This window comes from Schizosaccharomyces octosporus, assembly GCF_000150505.1.
Source record: "Schizosaccharomyces octosporus yFS286 unplaced genomic scaffold supercont6.3, whole genome shotgun sequence".
NCBI lineage: Eukaryota > Fungi > Ascomycota > Schizosaccharomycetes > Schizosaccharomycetales > Schizosaccharomycetaceae > Schizosaccharomyces > Schizosaccharomyces octosporus.
This window is the reverse complement of record NW_013185621.1, coordinates 760,598-780,998: the sequence shown is the minus strand read 5'-3', so window position 1 is coordinate 780,998 and position 20,401 is coordinate 760,598. Positions and strand designations below refer to the sequence as shown.

The 20,401-nt window shown below is 38.6% G+C and overlaps 9 protein-coding genes across 9 annotated transcripts; 4 read left to right on the top strand and 5 right to left on the bottom strand.

Moving 5' to 3' along the window:
• Positions 1-113: 113 nt before the first annotated feature.
• Positions 114-1,337, top strand: SOCG_04201 (uncharacterized protein). Its single transcript, XM_013165043.1, has one exon. It carries the CDS (start codon positions 207-209, stop codon positions 1,134-1,136), a length of 930 nt encoding a protein of 309 aa, XP_013020497.1. The 5' UTR covers positions 114-206; the 3' UTR covers positions 1,137-1,337.
• On the bottom strand, positions 1,234-3,341 carry SOCG_04202 (threonine synthase). Its single transcript, XM_013165044.1, has 2 exons — positions 3,020-3,341; positions 1,234-2,961 (listed from the first exon to the last, which is right to left on the bottom strand). The coding sequence occupies exons 1-2, from the start codon at positions 3,086-3,088 to the stop codon at positions 1,492-1,494; spliced, it is 1,539 nt and encodes a 512-aa protein (XP_013020498.1). The 5' UTR covers positions 3,089-3,341; the 3' UTR covers positions 1,234-1,491.
• On the bottom strand, positions 3,276-4,595 carry SOCG_04203 (GTPase Ypt2). The gene has a single exon (XM_013165045.1). The coding sequence runs from the start codon at positions 4,567-4,569 to the stop codon at positions 3,967-3,969; it is 603 nt and encodes a 200-aa protein (XP_013020499.1). The 5' UTR covers positions 4,570-4,595; the 3' UTR covers positions 3,276-3,966.
• Positions 4,596-5,625: 1,030 nt separating this feature from the next.
• Positions 5,626-7,967, top strand: SOCG_04204 (uncharacterized protein). The gene is made up of 2 exons (XM_013165046.1): positions 5,626-5,743; positions 5,792-7,967. The coding sequence occupies exon 2, from the start codon at positions 5,910-5,912 to the stop codon at positions 7,767-7,769; it is 1,860 nt and encodes a 619-aa protein (XP_013020500.1). The 5' UTR covers positions 5,626-5,743; positions 5,792-5,909; the 3' UTR covers positions 7,770-7,967.
• SOCG_04205 (aldehyde dehydrogenase) lies at positions 7,961-10,232 on the bottom strand. The gene has a single exon (XM_013165047.1). The coding sequence runs from the start codon at positions 9,731-9,733 to the stop codon at positions 8,219-8,221; it is 1,515 nt and encodes a 504-aa protein (XP_013020501.1). The 5' UTR covers positions 9,734-10,232; the 3' UTR covers positions 7,961-8,218.
• A 1,024-nt stretch (positions 10,233-11,256) lies between these two features.
• On the bottom strand, positions 11,257-16,535 carry SOCG_04206 (ATP-binding cassette transporter abc1). Its single transcript, XM_013165048.1, has one exon. It carries the CDS (start codon positions 16,250-16,252, stop codon positions 11,960-11,962), a length of 4,293 nt encoding a protein of 1,430 aa, XP_013020502.1. The 5' UTR covers positions 16,253-16,535; the 3' UTR covers positions 11,257-11,959.
• Positions 16,536-16,682: 147 nt separating this feature from the next.
• Positions 16,683-17,888, bottom strand: SOCG_04207 (p23 Wos2). The gene is made up of 2 exons (XM_013165049.1): positions 17,712-17,888; positions 16,683-17,553 (listed from the first exon to the last, which is right to left on the bottom strand). Exons 1-2 carry the CDS (start codon positions 17,734-17,736, stop codon positions 17,009-17,011), a joined length of 570 nt encoding a protein of 189 aa, XP_013020503.1. The 5' UTR covers positions 17,737-17,888; the 3' UTR covers positions 16,683-17,008.
• A 466-nt stretch (positions 17,889-18,354) lies between these two features.
• SOCG_04208 (vacuolar sorting protein Vps24) lies at positions 18,355-19,059 on the top strand (the record flags this gene model as incomplete). Its single annotated transcript, XM_013165050.1, has 1 exon — positions 18,355-19,059. One exon carries the CDS (start codon positions 18,355-18,357, stop codon positions 19,057-19,059), a length of 705 nt encoding a protein of 234 aa, XP_013020504.1.
• Positions 19,060-19,425: 366 nt separating this feature from the next.
• Positions 19,426-20,076, top strand: SOCG_04209 (CIA30 family protein; the record flags this gene model as incomplete). The annotated part of the gene is made up of 1 exon (XM_013165051.1): positions 19,426-20,076. One exon carries the CDS (start codon positions 19,426-19,428, stop codon positions 20,074-20,076), a length of 651 nt encoding a protein of 216 aa, XP_013020505.1.
• Positions 20,077-20,401: the final 325 nt, after the last annotated feature.

Below are 20,401 nucleotides of genomic sequence, written 5' to 3'. Positions count from 1 at the left end.
TTGAATAAGTTAGACAGAAGCATACTCTGCGTATGAACGATTGTAAAATAGATTGGCATTATCCTTTTATACAAGGTAACGTGTAGGTAACATATCCAATGAATAGGTACTTGTTGTCCTACAGCAACGAAAATTCAATACGCGTCTGCCTGGAAGGACCCTCAAGTATGATACTGTAATAGGATTAAAAAAGTTTTATATCGTTTATGGAAAGTAACTCTTCTAAAGCTTCTCGCTTGAATTCGACAGAGGAGCCCTCCACTTCGAATACAAAAGGAAATGCGCGTCAATTGCTGGGAATTCAAGTTCCTCAGCCTATTTTAGTGAAGAATGATCCTTTCGGATTTGATTCCGTAAAAGGAATTCGTTTAAGCTCAAATTTAGAATCAGATTCGTCTGCGTTACGCAGTGGAAATCAAGCATTGAATTTCGGCGCGCCATATCAAGATGGTTACGAAAGAATTCTCTCATCGTCTCCCCCAGTTGTTAATGAAGGTGAATTTTTAAAAAATGTAGAAGACCTCCCTTCCTTCAATGTTCAGTCCAAGCATCCGTTACCTTTATCTGCTTCTTCACCAAAGCAAGTACCTTTACCAGCTTCATCTCCCCCTCACTTTTCCTCTTCTCCCTCCTCACCAATCCCAATGTCATCCGTTACAACTTCTTCCATGCATCCTCCTTCGTCTTCCAGATTGTCCTCGCGATCCTCATTCCCAAAAGATGCAACCACTAGACAATTGGAACGCTTTGTCCCAATTCCTCATGGCAATCTTAAAAAGCGCCTAAGACAGCGTCCTCCTCGTAAAAATGATGATTTAGATCTTTCCGTTCTACATTCTATCCCTAACTCGTCACCTCCATCATCAGCATCTGAATCTGAAGAATCACAATTACTATGGAAACGTTCAAAACGAACAAAGGTTGCACGTAGGCAATCGGATTCTTCATTTACTTTAGATAATGAAAATCTCGAACCAACGGGTGATGATAATAAGCATTCGTCTGATGGCACTTCCGATGATGAAGACTCAGAGAAAAAAGAACTACTTGATGAAGAGCAACAAAAACGTATGAATGATATGAGACAGTACTTTAAACAGATAGATCAATATAAGTTTCGGGTGGTTGAAGACTGAACTATAATTTATTTTAGGCTCAGCTGTCGAAAGATCACAGTGAAAGCTTATTAATTTCTTTATCCTGTCTATTTTGGTTTGAATTAATATATTAGTTATTTATGTTAATATTCGTAAAGAAACGATCATCTTCGTTTTATTCCTCACGAATGTATACGAAATAATCATCTTTTCCTACTTGTTTTCATCCACTTATTACTTCTTTAACATAGTAGTGCGCCTAATCCTCAACTATTAAATCTTTTATTTTCTCATGATGTACCAAAACTCTAACAAATTAACATATTAAACACAAAAAGGAACGTTCTAGCAATAGAGGTATATTGGTTTTTGAGTCGATTAAAAACCTTTTCGGTTAATTCTTTTCCTCATCGAGGGTGGTTTCGATAAGTTGTTCAAGACGTTCAATGTTTGGCTTGCCGAATTCTACGGAACGACGCTCAGCATCCATAAGACCATGGAATTCAACAGGCAAAACCTGTTTGTTAAAGTCGTATCCTGGGAAAGACTTAAGAGCAAGATTTACAGCATTGTCAAATTTGGCGGGATGAGCAGTGGACAAACAGATATAGGTTACGTTAGGAGAAGCCTTTAAGCAACGCAAACCAGTTTCAATACCAACGGCTGTATGGGGATCAATGACATACTGCTCGGTCTCGTAAATACTTTTGATGGAAGCAATGGTTTCGTCGTTACTAACACGTTCACTAATGAAGTCACGACGAGCAGTCTCCAAAACTTCGGGACGGACAGCAACAGAGCCATTTTGCTTGAACTCTGACATCCACTTAGCCAAGATTTCAGAGGCCTCGGCGTGGGTATGGTTAGGAGCTTCACAAGTCAATGCCAAATACCACAAATAACGCTCAAAATTTGATGAAACCAAGATATCCATAGCAGGAGAATAGGTTTCCTTGGCAGAAGCAGATGAATTAGCAGGAGCTACGCTAGAATCAACCTTTTCGTAACGACCGGACTTGAAGAAACGGTTAAGGATATCATTCTCGTTAGTAGCGATAACAAGCTTGTCAGCGGGGACACCCATACGCTTGGCATAATAACCAGCCAAAATATCGCCAAAGTTACCGGTAGGAACAACGAAACGAACCTGGTCAGCCTTACCAGCTTTCACAGTCAAAAGATAAGCATAGACGTAGTAAGTGATTTGAGAAAGGATACGAGCCCAGTTAATTGAGTTTACAGCACCAATGTGATGCTTCTTGTTAAACTCAACATCACCAAATACTTGCTTTACAATGTCCTGACAGTCATCAAAGACACCGTCTACAATGACATTGTGGACATTCTTGTCCAACACACTGGTCATTTGGGCCTCTTGGATAGGAGAAATACGTCCCTTAGGGAACAAGATAAAAACGGAAACGTCTTTCTTACCACGAAGACCATAGATGGCAGCACTTCCGGTATCACCAGAAGTAGCACCAACAACAGTAAGATGATCACGTTGATCGACTGGCTTGTCGCCGTTTTTGCGAGTCAAAAAGAATTCAAAAAGGTTACCAAGGAATTGTAAGGCAACATCCTTGAAGGCAAATGTTGGACCGTGGAAGAGTTCAAGAACATCAAGACCATTTTTTAAATTCTTAATAGGTGTGGTCTCGGGATGACGGAAGGTAGAATAAGAACGTTTAATAATGTCCTTCAAGGCATCAGCAGGTATCTCTTCGCGAGGAACGTATAAGGACATAATTTCGAAAGCAACTTCGGAAAAGCTCTTGTTCTTCCAATCCTCAACCCAATTCTTAGGGAATTGGGGAATTTCGTTAGGAATAAACAAACCACCATCACTAGCCAATCCCTTCAACTAATATTATTCGTTAGAAATTGAGTAAGATAAAAGACATAAAATCACTAAAACATACCACAGCATCTTCAAAAGACAAGTTTGAAGATCCACCACGAGTAGACAAATAAGTTATATTGCTCGACATATCAAAAATTCCAACTCACCGTTGTTGGTTTTAGTAGGATTAATTTTTTGCAGAAAGAGCTAGTGTTGAAGGCAAACCTCCTTACTGATCGTCGTTAGACTTCAGTATCAGATATCTCCCATTCTATCCTCGATAGTAAGATCATGGTAAGCACTATTACATATACTGAACAAGACGGAGCACTACGGTGACGGAGGTGGGAATTTACAATGTAATAGAACGAGGTTTGATTTCTTGGTTTTGAATTAGAAAAAATTAAATTGCTCCTCAAGTTTGGTGAGTCCGGATTATAGATTACATTAACTGTTCGTAATACCACAGAAACGTTTTACGAACATTTCCACTCGATGTTTTTGAAGGATTACTTTCGGAAATCCCATTTTCAGACTTCTTCTTTCGATGATTCAATAGAAATCAGTGTGAAGATAGAAATACAACTCTTCGGGCCGTATATTAATTCATTAACCATCATACAGATTATTGGCACGAGAATGAAACACGTAGTTGGCAATTGTATAGCGGGATCAAGGATGTCAGCGGGTTTGACAAAAATAGAAGAGTTGATATTAGACATGAAATTTATGTTATGTATGTAAAAGCATTAAAGAAACGGAATTTACGACGCGGACTATCTATCATCCATCAGAAGCATCAAGCTGAAACACAATACGAACGGAAAAACAATAATAATAAAAAAAAAAATAAGGATCCGACTAGCAACTCTAATGGATTAGAGAAGCAACCTGTCAGTATCATAAGAATTCATGAAGAGCAAAGAAACAATACCAAGCCAACATAAGACGACGTCATGAATCAAGTATCAAAAAAGGAAAACACAAGATGAAAGTAAATGTGTCCAATACGACGGATAAAATAGATTAACAGCAACGCTTCACAGAATGGTCATTTCCAAGATCGACGTTGTTCCCTTGATTGTTGAATTCATGTTCGGCATCAATCTTTTGCTTTTTGATTTCACGAGCAAGCGTGAAAAACGCTTCCTCCACATTGACATTCGTCTTGGCACTAGCTTCCAAGAATCTTACTCCAAGTTCATCAGCCAAAGCTTTTCCCTGTTCAAAAGAAACTTGTCTTTGATCTTCGCAATCACACTTATTACCAACTAAAATTTTGTACACATTTTCACTGGCATGTTGTTCCACGTTGCTGAACCATATTCGGATGTTGTCAAAAGACTTTTTGTCTGTAACATCATACAATAACAAAATACCCATTGCTCCACGATAATATGCAGTTGTAATTGTGCGGAATCGTTCCTGGCCTGCAGTATCCCATATTTGTAGTTTGATGCGCTTACCATCAAGTTCGATGGTGCGAATCTTGAAATCAATCCCAATCGTTGTAATAAAAGATGGCGTGAAGGAATCCTCGGAAAACCGTAAAAGAAGACATGATTTACCTACTCCTGAGTCTCCTATAAGAAGCAATTTTATTAAATAATCGTAGGATTTTGTTGACATAGTGGAGAGTTGCTCTTGACAAGGTCGACGGTGGTGAAAGTCCTTGGAAGCTTCGAAAGAGTATGTGTAATAAGCACCTCCAAATACATAAAATAAATTTTTGAGAATGTGTTTTAAATTGTTTGTGTATTTAAATTATTATATGTGTGCGGGAAATGAATTTGGGCTATTCAAGGCCTCTTATGTCTGTAGAAAAGGATATGGAAAAGAAATAAATCCCTTAATTAAATGGTAACATTTCTTTCTGCATCGCAAAGTTTTATGATTGACCGATCGAGTTCAACAGAGCAGTAATGCCAATGCAAATGCTAACCAAGAGATGAGTGACAGTCTTTCCCTAAACGCATACATTACTATAATATATTTTATATTTTAGCCAATCTTAAAGAAACTCACAAAGCCCATCAATATTTCAATGACCATAAACATGACCAAAGGTCAATTTTTCTACTCTTAAGTCACACATTTGAAAATGATGTATCTTTCAGAACACCAATCTATAAAAGTGTAATACTTCTTAATACTTCGAAACGTTTGAATTACAAAATAATATAGCTGAAAGTGAGAATGAAACCTGTGAAACTCACTCGTTTCAGTCAAATATTAACTAATCGCTGTAGTGATCAGATAAATCAAGAAACTAGGCAATGTTACCTTCAAAATGTTTAATCATTCTAGCATATAAATGGATTCATTTCTATTTATTTATTGATTTGTCGATAGAAAGATCGTGTATGTTTCTTTCGATGTTACACTTCTAAGATCACTTTCGTGAAATAATAGCAAGGTGCTAATATAACAATTGATATTTCTCAACTCATTTATCACTTTTTTCCAAGTCCACAAAAAATTACAATAATTGTCGCCTTTTCAAAAGAAGTACTACCTACAAAGTCATCTCATAATTGATTAATTAATTGATCTATTTTTTTGAACTTGTTTACATAATAGTGAAGCCAACCAAAGAACGGTAAAAAACAAACCGTGACAGTACGACGACGTAAAAAAGCTATCTCGACCACGCTAAAATTCATTAAGCGCCCGCTGAGACGCGTTTTGTAAACAAACGACCTCCGTTAGCTTGCACGTAGAGAAGGGTGGGAAGATTTGTTAATTCGGCATATCTTTTCTTTGGATAAATGAATTTACATACATTCTTTTAATTTCTTGTAAGGTATTCTATATAGAAACAAAACGTCGTTAACTAACAGCGTAAACACAGTTTCAGAAGTGTCAAGAGTACAAGAACAGCAACGGGCTGATTCTTTTCGCTTATTTGTGATTTTTTTTTGAGAACACGTCCATGAACGTGAAATTAACCTATTATCGGTGACTTGCCCATGTCTTCGGATGATGACTTGGATTTTGCTGACATCAATGTAAATGATATCTTTCAAGGCGTAAATTTGGACGAGCTCGAGAAGCAAGCTCAACAACAAGTTCTTTCTCAGAAACCAGCTCCGGCTTCGTCTCCAAGTGTCCAGACGACTCTTGCAAACCCGTTGAATTCACAGGTCCCATTGTCTCAAGGAATAGACTATGGAAGTCTAAATGCTGATGAACTTCAAAAGCAATTACTAATCAGAGGTGGTGAAAATGCGATATTACGTTCAAATATTGCCAAACAAGCAGAGCAAAACAACTTAACGCTAGAGTCCTTAAACAGGTCCATTCAACAACAGCAAGAGTCTTATCAAAAAAAGTTAGAAGAGCTACAAAAGGAGATTGAATATGCGAAAACAAAATCTCTTTTCCATGAGCGTGAAGCCCAAGAAGCCGTGGAGTCTATGAAGAAACTTCAACGGGACGCGAAGTCATCAACAGTTTCACTGGGTTCTTCTCAAAGAACCAGCACTGATGGGTTTCCCAGCGTGGACCATTTGTTTCCCTCTGCCTCTCAGGCAGATCCAGCCCATAAGGCGAAAGTAACACCAAAAGCAGGTACACTAAAGAAGAAACGAAAAATATCATTACCACAGCATACAGAGGGAACACGGCCGAAAGAATCAAGTGCGCAACATGATACATCTTTTCCAATTCATTCCAGCAACATGATACAAGAGCTGTTTGTTTTCCAAAAAAGAGAAGAAATACTGTTTTTGTCCCGAAATCTAACAAACATTTTGAATTGTTATTCAGTCTTGTTTGAGGAGTTCAAATCCTTTCCTCCCTGCGTTCAACTTTATGAATCATTATGCAACTGCATATACAATTCTGATTTATCATCAGAGTACGACGACTATCAGAATTCTGTCATCCAAGCAATTGCCAGCCTTTTTAAATTGGCCGTTACGAACGAGGTTTTTGGCCCACTGCATGGTCTTGTTCAACTTTTGGAAGGCCTTGTTTTCTTTGATCCAGATAGTTGCGTTTTGCTTTTGCGTGCGCAAATCCCAGCATTGGTCGGTGATTCTATCATGGCTATTGCTTCTAGACGAGATGGAATTTCCTTGAAAAATCTTCAACCTCTCGCCCAGTTTCTGCGATTCTATATGCCAATCGTGTCTGATTTAGCGCCTTCTAAGTTTGAGGAAGTAGCTGTGCAGGTAAGACATGAAATATTTCACCAATGTTTAGAATTTCAAGAATCATTTGTTTTGATGAAAGAAGGAATTTTATTGCTCATGAGTTCTATGACAGTCTCTTATTGTGCTTCTATAAAGTTTGTAAATACGGACGAAACAGGGAGAGATCTAATATTTCGGTTAATTACTACGATTTGTCAAATATTCGTGGAACCTACAAAAGAAGAGAATGATGTGTATTCCATTGTAAAATGGAAGGAAATCCATCGGACGATATTATCCCTAATTACGAATTTTTTACAAAAGAACCGTGCAATTACAACCGAAATCCTTCGCAACTGTTATCCTGTAATATCTTCCTTTGCTCTTGGCTTATGTTGGTACCACCATCGGCTGTTGAGCGCTATGTTTGACACAGCAGATACTGCTGACATATTGATGTCTATTATTCGACTTTTGTATTTAATCGCTCCAGCTGACTTGTCTTCCCGACTCATGAGCGCCGGAAACGGCCTTCATTCAAGATTCATATATTCCTTGGCTTCATGTACTTTTGGCGACTTTGAAAATCACTTGTTTGGCGACGATGCATCAGAGACTACTTCTTTGGGTTCTCATTTATTGGAAACTTGCTTGTCTCCAGAAGAACTGGAGCAATTGTACAATAATTTTTGACTTTTTCATCATTTCCTAAGATTTCATTACAATAAAAACATTTTTGTTTCCAATAAGTTTTCAAATACTCGCTCGTTCTTTCTGTTATTATTTAGGGGTTTTCTATATCTTAATTTATTCTACATTCTCTCATATAACTTTGGGTATTTTCAGATACCATCTACAAACATCATACAATACTTCATTATAAGTTTTGGTATATCATAAATGAATATAAATTTTTATTCAATTACCTTTGTTCCTAAACCATTATAACTAGAATAAAATAAAAAGATCATTAAAAAAAGGGACATCGCAGTGCAATCATAGTCAATAAAACTTATTGATCATGCCTCGCACACATACAAAAGTTGAAAGAAGGTTAGGGGATAAAAAGCAAAAGGGAAGTTTCGAGGATGAAATACATGCTTTACTGTCCTCAAAATCAATTTTTGTTATTCTAAAAAAGTTTAGATGGGAAGATCCATGCCAAGGTTGATGTGGACAGACTTGGTTTGAGTGTAGTTTGTCAAACCATACGAACCAAGCTCACGTCCGATACCACTCTCCTTGTAACCACCGAAAGGAATTTGGTGATGCAAAAGGTTGTAGCAGTTAACCCAAACGGTACCAGCTTCCAAGCTGTTGCTAACCTTGACGGCGTTACGGAGGTCGTTGGTGTGGACACCAGCAGCCAAACCAAAGGTACTGTTGTTACCACGACGAATGGCTTCTTCGACAGTCTTGAACTTAATGATGGCCAAGACGGGACCAAAGATTTCTTCCTTACCGACAGCCATGTCTTCAGTGACGCCAGACAAAATGGTAGGTTCAACAAAGTAACCAATGTGACCATGGGGCTTACCACCAAGTTCAAGCTTAGCACCGTGTTGGATACCACTCTCGATATAACCAATAATACGCTCGTATTGTTGCTTAGATACTTGAGCACCTTGGAAAGTCTCTTCGTCGAAAGGATCACCGACCTTCAAAGACTTAGCCTTGTTAACAACACGGCGGACAAATTCGTCGTAAACGTTCTCTTGGACGTAGACACGGCTACCAGCGCAGCAAACTTGACCAGAGTTGTAAAAGATACCAAAGTTGACCCAGACGGCAGCCTCTTCCAAATCAGCATCGTCGAAAACGATGTTGGGGGATTTACCACCAAGTTCAAGAGTAACCTTCTTCAAGTTGGAAGCAGCAGCGGAACGCATGACCATACGGCCGACACCAGTGGAACCAGTGAAGGCAATCTTGTCAATGTCCATATGGCAAGCCATGGCATTACCACAACGACGACCATCACCGCTAAGAACGTTGATGACACCGGGAGGGAAGCCAGCGGGCTCGACGAATTGAGTGAGGACAAGAGCAGACAAAGGAGTCAACTCAGCAGTCTTCAAGATAACGGTGTTACCGCAAGCAACTGCGGGACCAATCTTCCAAGCACACATAAGGAAGGGGAAGTTCCAAGGAATAATTTGACCACAAACACCAATGGGTTCGTGGCGGGTATAAGCAAAACGACTGACATCGGTTTCAATAGTTTGACCATAGTCCTTATCAGCCCAACCACCGTAATAACGGAAGCAGTTGGCAGCAGCTTGGACATCACCACGAGCCAAAGTGATACTCTTACCGTTATCGAGGGTTTCAATGGAAGCGAGGTATTCCAAGTTTTCCTCAACGTAGTCAGCCAACTTGGTCAAACAGCGACCGCGTTCAGCACTGGAAAACTTGCGCCAGGGAGCGTCTCTTTGGAAAGCGGCACGAGCAGCCTTAACAGCCACATCGACATCTTCCTCATCAGCATCGACAACTTCGCAGATGAGTTTCTCAGTAGAAGGAGAGAAAACCTTTACACGACCTCCATTGACGGCATCGACGTGCTTGTTGTTGATGAACAAACCGACGGGTTGTTCGTACTTTTTGCCAGTAGGAATGTCAACTTGGACGTTGGGAACTTCACGAAGAGTAGTCATCTTGCAATTATATAATCAGGTAGACGTAGCAAATGTGAAAAAGCAAAAACGATAGATAATAGGAATTGATGAATGGACGTGCAAAAGAATGCCAGAAACAAAACCAAACAATGAAAGAAAAAAGATAAAGGTGTTGCTGACTATGTTAAATCAAAGAATCGATTGGAACAAGTAGTCAAAGGAGAGAGAAACGAAAAAAAAAAAAGAATCAATTTTTTCCTGGTTTCTCTAAAAAAAAAAGAGTACAGAGGTAATGAATTGTATATAAAGATTATTTATATATATGTATATAGACGATCAGGGGGAAAAAGTCAACGAAAGTGGAGACCCAAAATTCGTTGCTAAAAAAAGATTAAAAAGAAACGTGAACTAGAGAATCGTCTTCTCCGATGAATTCAAGAAATTAAATAAAAAATAAAAAAATAAAAACACAGCTTGGAGAATAGTATCCTTCAAACACGGCGGCGATGGGCCTTTTATATTATCTAGGAACTTTCGTGATTGGTCGATTCGCCAAGCAACATTCAAACGAATAGAAGAAAAAGTGGCACCAACCATGACTCAGAGAGAGGAGAAAAGATGTCTGAGATGACAGTAATTCAAAGGGCGAAACCTGACACCACTTTAACGTCATGCCTGCATGACATACCTTGAAACCAATCAAACACCCTTTTTTGTACCAATAAAAACCACATACGTAGTTTCTATTCGATCATTGGATAAAGCTGACTTCATAATCAGGCTTCTTGATTTGGTTGTGGATGAAAAAGGTGGAGGTAACCCTTAGGGAGAGCAGAAGGTTCAGAAGGTTTGCAAGTAGCGATCAAGAAAACCCAAGGAAGAAGGTTCGGGCGAGCAAAGTCGCAGTTGAAAGTTTCGGCTGCTCTTTAGTCCGCAATTTTTTTTAAGTTGAAGAAAAGCGATTCGTTCTTCTTTACGCTATCGGCGGTATCGGAATCATAAAATCATGCGTTAAAAAGAAATCTCCTCAAGCAAACCCCTTTCGTTATCAGGAAAAGTGGTTTCATAAAAAGGGTCCTTTCCCTGTTTTATTTTGTTGGGTCTTTTCTTTTCTTTTCTTTTTTTTTTGGGTTTTCCTTTGTGTTTCTCCTCTCCTCCAAACATGTGTGTGTCTTAAAATCTTGAAATATTCGAGTCAGGGCCTCTCTGTGAGACCCTGATTACGTCTGGTTAGTGCAAAAGTCAACAAAAACATGTGTTTGCCTTATGGAAGGTTTTACAGATGCGATGGAGTCTTTTTGTCCAATTTCGACCTTTTTTCCATCGGTTTTTACTGGTCCTTATTCAGCACTCATTCATCAAGCGCGACTCGACTGAGTCAGTGGTTTGTTTGAAACTGCGAAGCTTTTTTCCGTTAAGGACGGACAAGTGCGAGTGTGTTGCTCCTAAAGGCTTGAAAAAGAAAAAAGAAAAAAAAAAAAAAACACAGAGGAAAAAGAAAGGAAGAAGAAAAAAAAATGTAAATCATGAAATTTTATTAAATTATTGATAAATTCAATACATTCATAATAATTATTTTAATTCATTACTTTATCTATTTTCAAAAAGCTTTGAAACGAACACAAAAAAGAAAGAAAAGGAAACCCCCATTGCGGATACTTGCACTACTTACTCTATTACGGCCGCGTCCAGAAATGGCTGCGCAAGTACACCAGGCTCCGTTCTTTACGACTATCGGCCAATTGGTACCGTGGGAAGCTTAGGTTAGGTCCGACACCGTCTCCTTTTACTGACTGCGTAGCTGAACCCGCCCGAGCTACAGCTCCAGCTATAGCTATAACAAGTAGCAAGTACCAAGTAACCCATGCAAGAAATACCACTACCCACTACATTGCAATGGAAAGAATATGAATTGCGCTAGACTCTGGTATCCAGATGAACGTAGGTTGTTTCCACTCGCTGGAAAATAAACAATGATATACAATGAAAAACCAAAGAAAAAGAAATTTTTTTTGGTAATCGTTGGAATCTTGTAAAGAAGTAAAAGAAAAAAATGTGTTTAACTCTCCGTTTTTGCATGCATCGTCATTGGGATGAATGGAATCTTTTCTTTCACAACCGTTACAAACACACATAGTTCCAATTCTGTAAACTTTTGTTGAGATTTTTTTTTTTATATTTCACATTTACATCTATACAAACCAAACCGCCTGCAGTTTTCATTGTTTCCGCGTTTCTTCTTTCCTACATGCCAATGCCGATTCGTTACAATGAGATTTGACTCTGTTGACACATTGCCCAAAACGATCCTCGTTTCGAATACAACGATTTGGGGCTTCCGTACTCAACAACCTTTCCCGCGTCTAATACCAAGATTTTGTCGTAATCCAATACCGTCTTAATTCGATGCGCAATGCACAACACGGTCGCATTTTGGAAGACTCCTCGTAACATCTCTTGGATTCGACGGTCGGTGGTATCATCCACGGATGCCGTACTTTCATCCAATATAATAATCTGCGATTTCCGAACGAGTGCCCTTGCAAGTGCCAAAATCTGTCTTTGTCCTTGAGAAAAATTCGTACCGCCCGTTTCCACCGGTGTGTCCAACTGAATCGCAAAAGACGATCCCGTCGTCCCTGATCCTATTTTCACCAATGTGTCACAAGATGTCACTTGTAATATATCGTTCAATTCTTCATCACTCACACACTCAAAGGGATCCAAATTGCTTCTGACTGTACCTGAAATCAAAACCGGATCTTGCGGAATAAGACTTACTCGCCGCCGGAGCGTTTCCAACTGAACCGTGTTAATATCCACTCCATCAATTCGAATGCTCCCGCTCGTTTGGTTGGTAAATCGAAGTAGGCTTAAACCCAATGTGCTCTTTCCGCTTCCCGTCCTTCCCACAATCGCGAGCTTTTCCTTTGGCGCTACCATCAAACTTATGTTTTCAAGCACAGGTTTTGCACTCATTCCATAATGGACCGTTAATTGCTGCACATCTAACGATCCCGATCTTGGCCATTCCTCATCTCGTGGCTCACAGTCCGATGCCGACTTCTCCTCTTCCAGCGGTAGGTTACTGTATTCGTTCAGTCTATGATAGCTATTTAAATGCGTAATCAACTCATTGCTAGCTCGCACAAAGATTAATACGCATAAATTTAATCCGACCGCACTGTTGAGTGAAAATCCAACCAATTCTGTAGGTATATTTTGTTTCCATATGGCTATCGACGCTGTAAGAAAACCAACCAAACCACTAATCCCGTCAGTGCGAATTGCCAGCCAGCGATTGATCGCATAAGACACAAACTGTGATTGTAGCATATGGTCAAGAACAATCATGTTTTCCATTTCAAACATCCGTTCTTTTTTGAATGCACGGATGACCGTTAAACCAGATAGTGTTTCACCCAACAAACTAAATACGGGCGATATTTGAGAAGAAGAACAAGCCGTAAGCTGCTTTTGTGCCTTTGAATACACGTAAGCAACCGCATATACGACGGTACAAACTAAAACGGCAGGACCAATAAATATAGGCATTATGATTGTAACGTTTCCAAGCCCCATCAACAAAGCCATTAGACAGCATGATATGTTTTCAATCGAAACCCATAAGGAATTGTCTACAGATGCAATATCCTTTGAAAACCGGTTTATAACTCTTCCTACCGCGATCTTTTCAAACCAGTGCAATGGACTACCAAAAACGTGTTCTGAGACCCGTTCATGAACGGATCTACTGGCTTTACGGCCTCCAGCAGAAAACAATCCACCTCTCGTTAAGTCGACAACAAAGTAAATGACCAAGAGAAATGCATACCCCTGGAGAAAAGACATCGGAAACGGAAGCCTAAGTTTTTTATGAGATTGTCCGGACCAGAGTGCTACCCAGAAATCAATACTTGCTATCATCAACTGAGTTAATATTACAAACGACCCAGAAATGCTAAGGAACAAGGAGGATCCGAAACATCTCATATAGTGACTTGCTAAATAAACAAGGCTAGGTTTTGCAGCACTGACAACTCGTGTTGATGCTTCTTCTTCAGAAGATACTAGATTTTCTTGACGCAGATTTTCGTGCGGATTTGAGACGTTGATTTGCGCGGGTTCATGACTAGTGTCATTATGATGAATAGATAGAAAAGAAGAAAGTTGTTCCTTTACTTCTTTGGAGGGAACAAACCTCGCTGTAGCATTTTCCAACAAAATGATATTGTCAACCATTGATATAGAAAGATTGATATTGTGAGTAAATAATATAACCGTTTTATCCTTTAAGAGCCCGCTCTCAAAGCAGTTTTTATAAACCTTCTTCGATGTCGCAATATCTAGAGCCGAAAATATGTCATCAAAAACATAAACATTAGTATTCGAATATAATGCTCGGGCTAATGAGATCCTTTGCTTTTGTCCCCCCGAAAGACTTGATCCGTTTGACTGAACAAAAGTTAAGTCACCGGCATGGAATCTTTCAAAATCAGCTTCTAAACAGGAAGCCTCAATAACCTTGCGGTATCTGTGTTCGTCAAAAATATCCCCAAAAAGAATATTAGCTCGAATGGTATCGTTTCTGAGCCAGGATGTTTGGGGAACATATCCGACACACTCCTCTCGCAAAGGGACATTCATTTCACCACTAGTAAGGTGCAATTCACCAAGAATGGCAGCAGCTAATGTCGATTTCCCAGAACCGGTAGCTCCTAACACCAACGTAAATTGATTACGGGGAATTGTAAAGTTCAAGTCTCTAAGCTGAAATTGAGCAGAAGAAGGAAAAGGATACCATGATAGCGAAGCATGCGTAAAAGAAATTTCTTGATTGCTAACGGGTAATCCATTTTCTTCGCATCCTTTAGCTAAAAACGAACTAACACGATTGATAGAAACCCTAAATTGAATCATTTGTCGAAGTATACCCGACAGGGTTATGAACTGATTTCTAAGTACAGAAAACAAAGAAATAGAAGTAAAAGCAATGGAAGGGGATAATTCTCGATTCATTACTTTTGTGAATGCCGCGAATGTAATAAACATACATAAAAAGGGAGCGATTTTCATACAGCTCTTAAAAATGATATCAAGAATATTTAGTCTCCAAATATTCGCAATTTCGATATTGCGTTTTTTGCGAATTTCTTGTAGCATTGGCTGCTCCCAACCAAAGAACTTAGTCACTCTGATACTTCGTAATATTTCTGTTGTAAATCGAATTCTATCATCACTTGAACGGTTGGCTATTCTAGTAAGCTCGGCTAATTTGGAAGAAATTAAAAGAGGAAGGAGAGCACTGCCAATTGCCAAAAGAACACCAACGTAAGCACTCCAGCCGAGTAACTGGTGTAAGAAAAACATAGCTATCCCCACATCAATAGGACCTCGAATAAAAAAACTAATAAACTCTCTCATGTTGGCTATATTCTCGACATCTGAAGCAAGCAAATTATATATATGGTCAATGTTAGCTTGAGAACCATCCATAGTTAATTGAGAAACCTTAGAATAAACGACCTTTTCATAAATCAATTGGGAGATACCTGCCTTGGTACGTAGCATAAATCGTCTCGAGATATGAACACTGTACTCCTTTATGACAGAAGCAACATATGGGCCGAATAATAACATGAACAGCAAATGAATTGGGAATATTGAGGAGTTGTCCTGCTGGGTTTGAAGATATTGAAGTAAGTTTTTTATCGTGTACGGCGATATAAAAGTAGTCAAACTCACGAATATAGAAAGCACGACAAGGTAAACAACGTTGACTCGTAATGAGTACAAAATCATGGCTATAAGACCCTTTTTCCCTCTTTTCTGGAAAGAAGAAAACCATATTGAAGTTTGATCTGTATTGGGCAACGCAGGCATATCTGCAAGAGAAACCGGATTTTTCCAAGCCTTCCAAATAATATCATTAAGCCAACCATATGTGAAGAACAATGAAAATAAGGAGCAAGTCTGTTCGGTAGACGGAATATCAGAAATAACGTTTGGTTGAACAGGATACCATACTCGAGGAGTGAACAAAGGAAAGAGGTTCAGAAGAAATAAGATCACTATGTAAGAAACCTGGATACGATCGCTAAGAGTACTTAACCGTAAGACTTGGAATTGTTCAGTTGCAAACTGAGATGAACAAACGACACTTAAAACAGAAAATGTGAACAAGCCTGAAGAGTAAAGTATGCTCAACGTATAAAATAATGGTGCCTGTAAATGGTCTCTTGATGATATTATATAAAAGCATATTAGCTCTAGATGAAGCAATATTTGTAGCGGGTACCATAGCTTTGTTGGTTGGATCCATAACGAAAGAAGGGAGGAAACTGAAGATAAAAATATTTGCGAAAAGTCTATAAATTTATATTTAGCAAAGTATCTTCTGATATTCTTGGGTAGGGATTTTGGTTGAAATATACAACGAATAAGAAAAAGGTTCGTAAATACAAACAGGCTTAGAAGAAAGTATAGTTCCCATTGTTCAAGTAGATGAATAACAATTTGTTGAAACTTGACGTTTATGATAGAATAGTTAAATAACATCGTCAGGCTCCTTAAACAGTGTGCCTGTATTTTGGGAATCCAAAAGAAACGAATTCAACGATAACAAAACGAAATAATTGCCAAGGGAATTAATTGGAATGCGTCAAAGGTATCTTAAAGCAAAAACAAGACGAGAAACTAATAGTCGTGCATTGACGTGAAATGCAGATTGAAATGAATAAAAGACAGGTGCAAGCAAAAATCAAATTCACCTACTAGAATTTTACGAGTTTTTTAGATGAATGTGATTAAAAAACGCATGCTTTCAATCACAAATTTCAAGGGATTGAAAAACTCTGGGTAATGGTTCTATTCATCGGTCAGAATGAAACTGAGAGAAAGTTTCTAGGGATGAATGAATCTTTCTACTCGAGAACAAGATAAACCGTCAGTACAATTTCTCAATATAATAAGCATAGTATACAAAACAATCTATACACATCCACTACAAAGACTACGACACACATCCACATAGTATTATATCGGAAACCATGATGACCTATAAGACATAGGCTCATCAAAATCATAAAAGAATTCATTTGTGTACTTCTTCTATACTTTAAAATCGTAACGTTATACGGCATCCATCAACTATGAAGCAAACAAATCACACATAAAGTTTAATTAGGCAAAGAGGAGAAGATAACATTAAAAAGAAAAAGAAAGAAAATATGCCTAAGTAAATAACTAAAAAGGTCAAAAAACTTTTACTTGTATGCTTCCATCGCAGTATATTAGGTTAAGAATGTTTTAAATTTACTCCTTCTTCTCTTCCTCATCGGCTTCTTCTAACTCGGGCTCACTGCTTTCTTCCTCATCATCTTGTCCGCCCATATTAGCACCCATGTTACCGAGTTGGCTGAAATCCATGCCTTCCATACCACCCATGCCACCTAAGGCACTCAAGTCAGGCATGCCGCCGGCGCCAAAGGGATTGGCAGCAGCCTCAGGTTGAGCCTCTTGTTCATCTTCGTCGACCCAGCGTTCAAAATCAGTACGGAGCCAGTGAAGGCGAAGCTTTTCTTTGGTCAAACGAGGCCAGAATTCTTCTTGAAGCTCTTTCTTGAAAAGAACGAAGAAGATGTTACGGCCGGTAAGAGAGTATTTGCTCTTTTCTGTGTCAATTTCCTTAAAAAAGTCAATCTGGACGGCATAGTGAGCAGCAGCTCCAGATTTGCTGTCAATGACTAACTTCTCGGATGTCAAATTAATCTTGGGCTCAACTGCATCAGGAATTACAACAGTTAAATAAACAACATTCTTTTCAGGGTTCTCTGGATGAGATCTTTGAGCCCATAAAACTAACATATAGTTAGTAAACCATTCCGCTTTCTTCACGTAGCCAATATCGTAAACCCAACCATTCGCGTTCCTTTAAGCATGCAATTCTACTATTTTATATACCTGCATTGGACACGAAAAGAAAGATTCAACCTTTCTACGTCAAATTTGTACTTACCTTCAGGAATTTGAGTACCGCTCATTTTTATAATAGATTAAAATTGTTCACAAGTTAAATAAAAAAACTAAGTGAAATTAAATGTTATTAGTCGGAATCACTTTAGTTGCCGGTAATTGCTATTGTTGAATATGGGGGTCCTTTATGATATATATAGTGAGGGTTATGTCACCAACATAGGTTTTTTCTAGAAAACTAACTACAACACTTTCACGATTGTACTAGAAAAGTGATTGGTATTCTCGGTGAAATCCGTCATTCTTTAATAGAATTTCTTATTTTATTTTCAAGTTATCATCATAGGGATTTCATTTCCGTAAACAGTTGGTGCAAGGACATTTCCGGTGCTTGCGCCGCCGTTCAAATAATCCAAAGAGCGAGGGTTTGTGTTTCAAAATCCTAAGAGTAAATTTAATATTCTATAGGATTTTTTTTACGAGTGAAAGGCAGCTGTTAGAGTCGCTATCGTTGTAGCTTACGATTGATTGTTTCTGCAGTAACTGTCCAGGTAAAGTCTTTAGGACTTGGATGTTAACACAATTAAACTCTAAGTTCGCATTTATATTGAAGAAGAAACGTACTTTCAGATTCTGTATGTCCAATTGGTGTCGAACATACACTATCCTTTATAAGTTATAGCAACATGCAGACCGTACGCTCCTATTTGTTTGGTCCGACACCTCAAGAGCAAAACCGAAAATGGCAGGCAACTCTTCGAAAAGAGCAAAGAAATATTGATCGCCAAGTGGTGTACTTACAAAATGGTAAAAAGAAAGCCGAGACCCAAATGAAAGCCCTTGCAAAGCAACGGGACATTTCAAATATGCGGGTGTTGGCTAAAGAACTGGCTCGAACAAATCGACATCGCAAGAAGTTAGCTGAGTCGAAAGCTATGCTCGGAAGTCTCAGTATGCAACTCAATGAGCAAATGGCTATGTACAAGATCGAAAAGGCTATGAAATCAAGTACTTCTGTCATGCAAAGTGTTTCAAGCTTGGTTCGTCTTCCAGAGCTTTCTCAAACTATGCGTAGCTTATCGATGGAACTGACAAAAGCTGGGATTATGGAAGAAATGCGTGATGAGATGATATTTCCCGTCGAAGATGAGGGCTTTGAAGACCTTGAAGATGAAGACGAAGAAGTGAAAGAAATCTTGTCACAATTTCAGCCAACTATTACCAAACCGTCTGCGCCTGTATCCAAGGAAACCTCACATAATAAACCTGTTGAATCGCTTGAACAGAAACTGCCTTCTGTAACCCAACAAAACGCTACTCAAGATTACCAAGAAATTGATAATGAGCAATTGCTGGACATTCGTGGAAAACTAGATGCACTTAAATCCTGAGTTTTCATGTACGATAAAACTATTCCTTTCTTACTTCTTTGTTACATGCTTCGTAATGACCTTTATGCGCATGAAATGGCGCTTTGAAAATTGCCTCAATAGTCTTTCTATTCTTGATGCTTTGCATCCCTTCGTTTCACTTTCAATTATTAAATTTTACTTTTAATCATTATTATGATATCTTTTTGTTTTAGTTTTCTACAATTATTTCTGTAGATTGTATTGTATTTGCTCATCCTTCCCAGTTTAGTTAGCTGTGACATAAGTTTTGTCATCTACAAACCCTCCTCAATTTGCTTACAGCAAGTCATCGAATAATTTTTGTAATTTCTTGGTTCTATTATTGTTAATTTATTGAATAAGAATATGTTAGTGTTATTTGGTCAGCCAGAAAATTGGCACGAGCAGGACTTTCGTGCAGTCGATGATCGAGTCCGCGGAGGACAGTCTACTAGTCATCTAACGGCTGAAAAAGGTAATGGTAGCGATTCTTATGCGAGATTTTGGGGTACTTTAGATACGAAAACTCTCGGGGGCGCTGGGTTTGCTAGTCAAGCAACAAACATTCCTAACCGTAAATGGAACTTGAGAGAGTTCGAAGGTATAGAAATTAATATTGCAAAGAGCGATAATTTCAAATATACTTTTATAATTAAAGATGATCATCAGACTAAAAACGATGATGAACGCTCTACTTTATCCTATGAATATGACTTTAGCCCATCCTTTTCCAAAGAGGATCAAAGTATTTACGTTCCCTTCTCCGATTTCCGACCTACTTACAGAGGTCGTCCAGTTGAAGGGGCACCTCCTTTGGATACTAGTGAAATCGTCCAGTTTTCATTTATGATTCGAAGCTTTTTTGATTCACAAAGTGGTGATTTTGAGCTACTTTTGAAAAGTGTTCGTGCTAAACCAAAATATACTCCTCATCAAGCTGATTTGTCTGAGAAACAATTGTACAGCACTGAAGAGAAAACTGACAACGGTCTGCTTTCCTACTGCTTATGCCAGTGAGTTTGTATCCAACATAAGAATGACCGTTACAACTGTTTAACTGATTTTTATTCCAATTTTGATGAAATTATGTGTATCTAGTGCAATGAATAATTTCCCCTTCTGGGCTTGATCAGGGTGTAAGAAGACTTATTATTCATTTGTAAGCTACAAATATCAAATCCATCCAGCAAAAAAACTCTTAAAGCTTCCTTCATCACCGGTAATCGTATATCCGGCTATGAACTTGCAATGGCGTTGAGTCATAAGGTTACTTAAATTGATCTGTCAATACAGTCTTAAAATCAGGCATCTCTGCGTGCGTTATTCTATTCGATTACCGAAA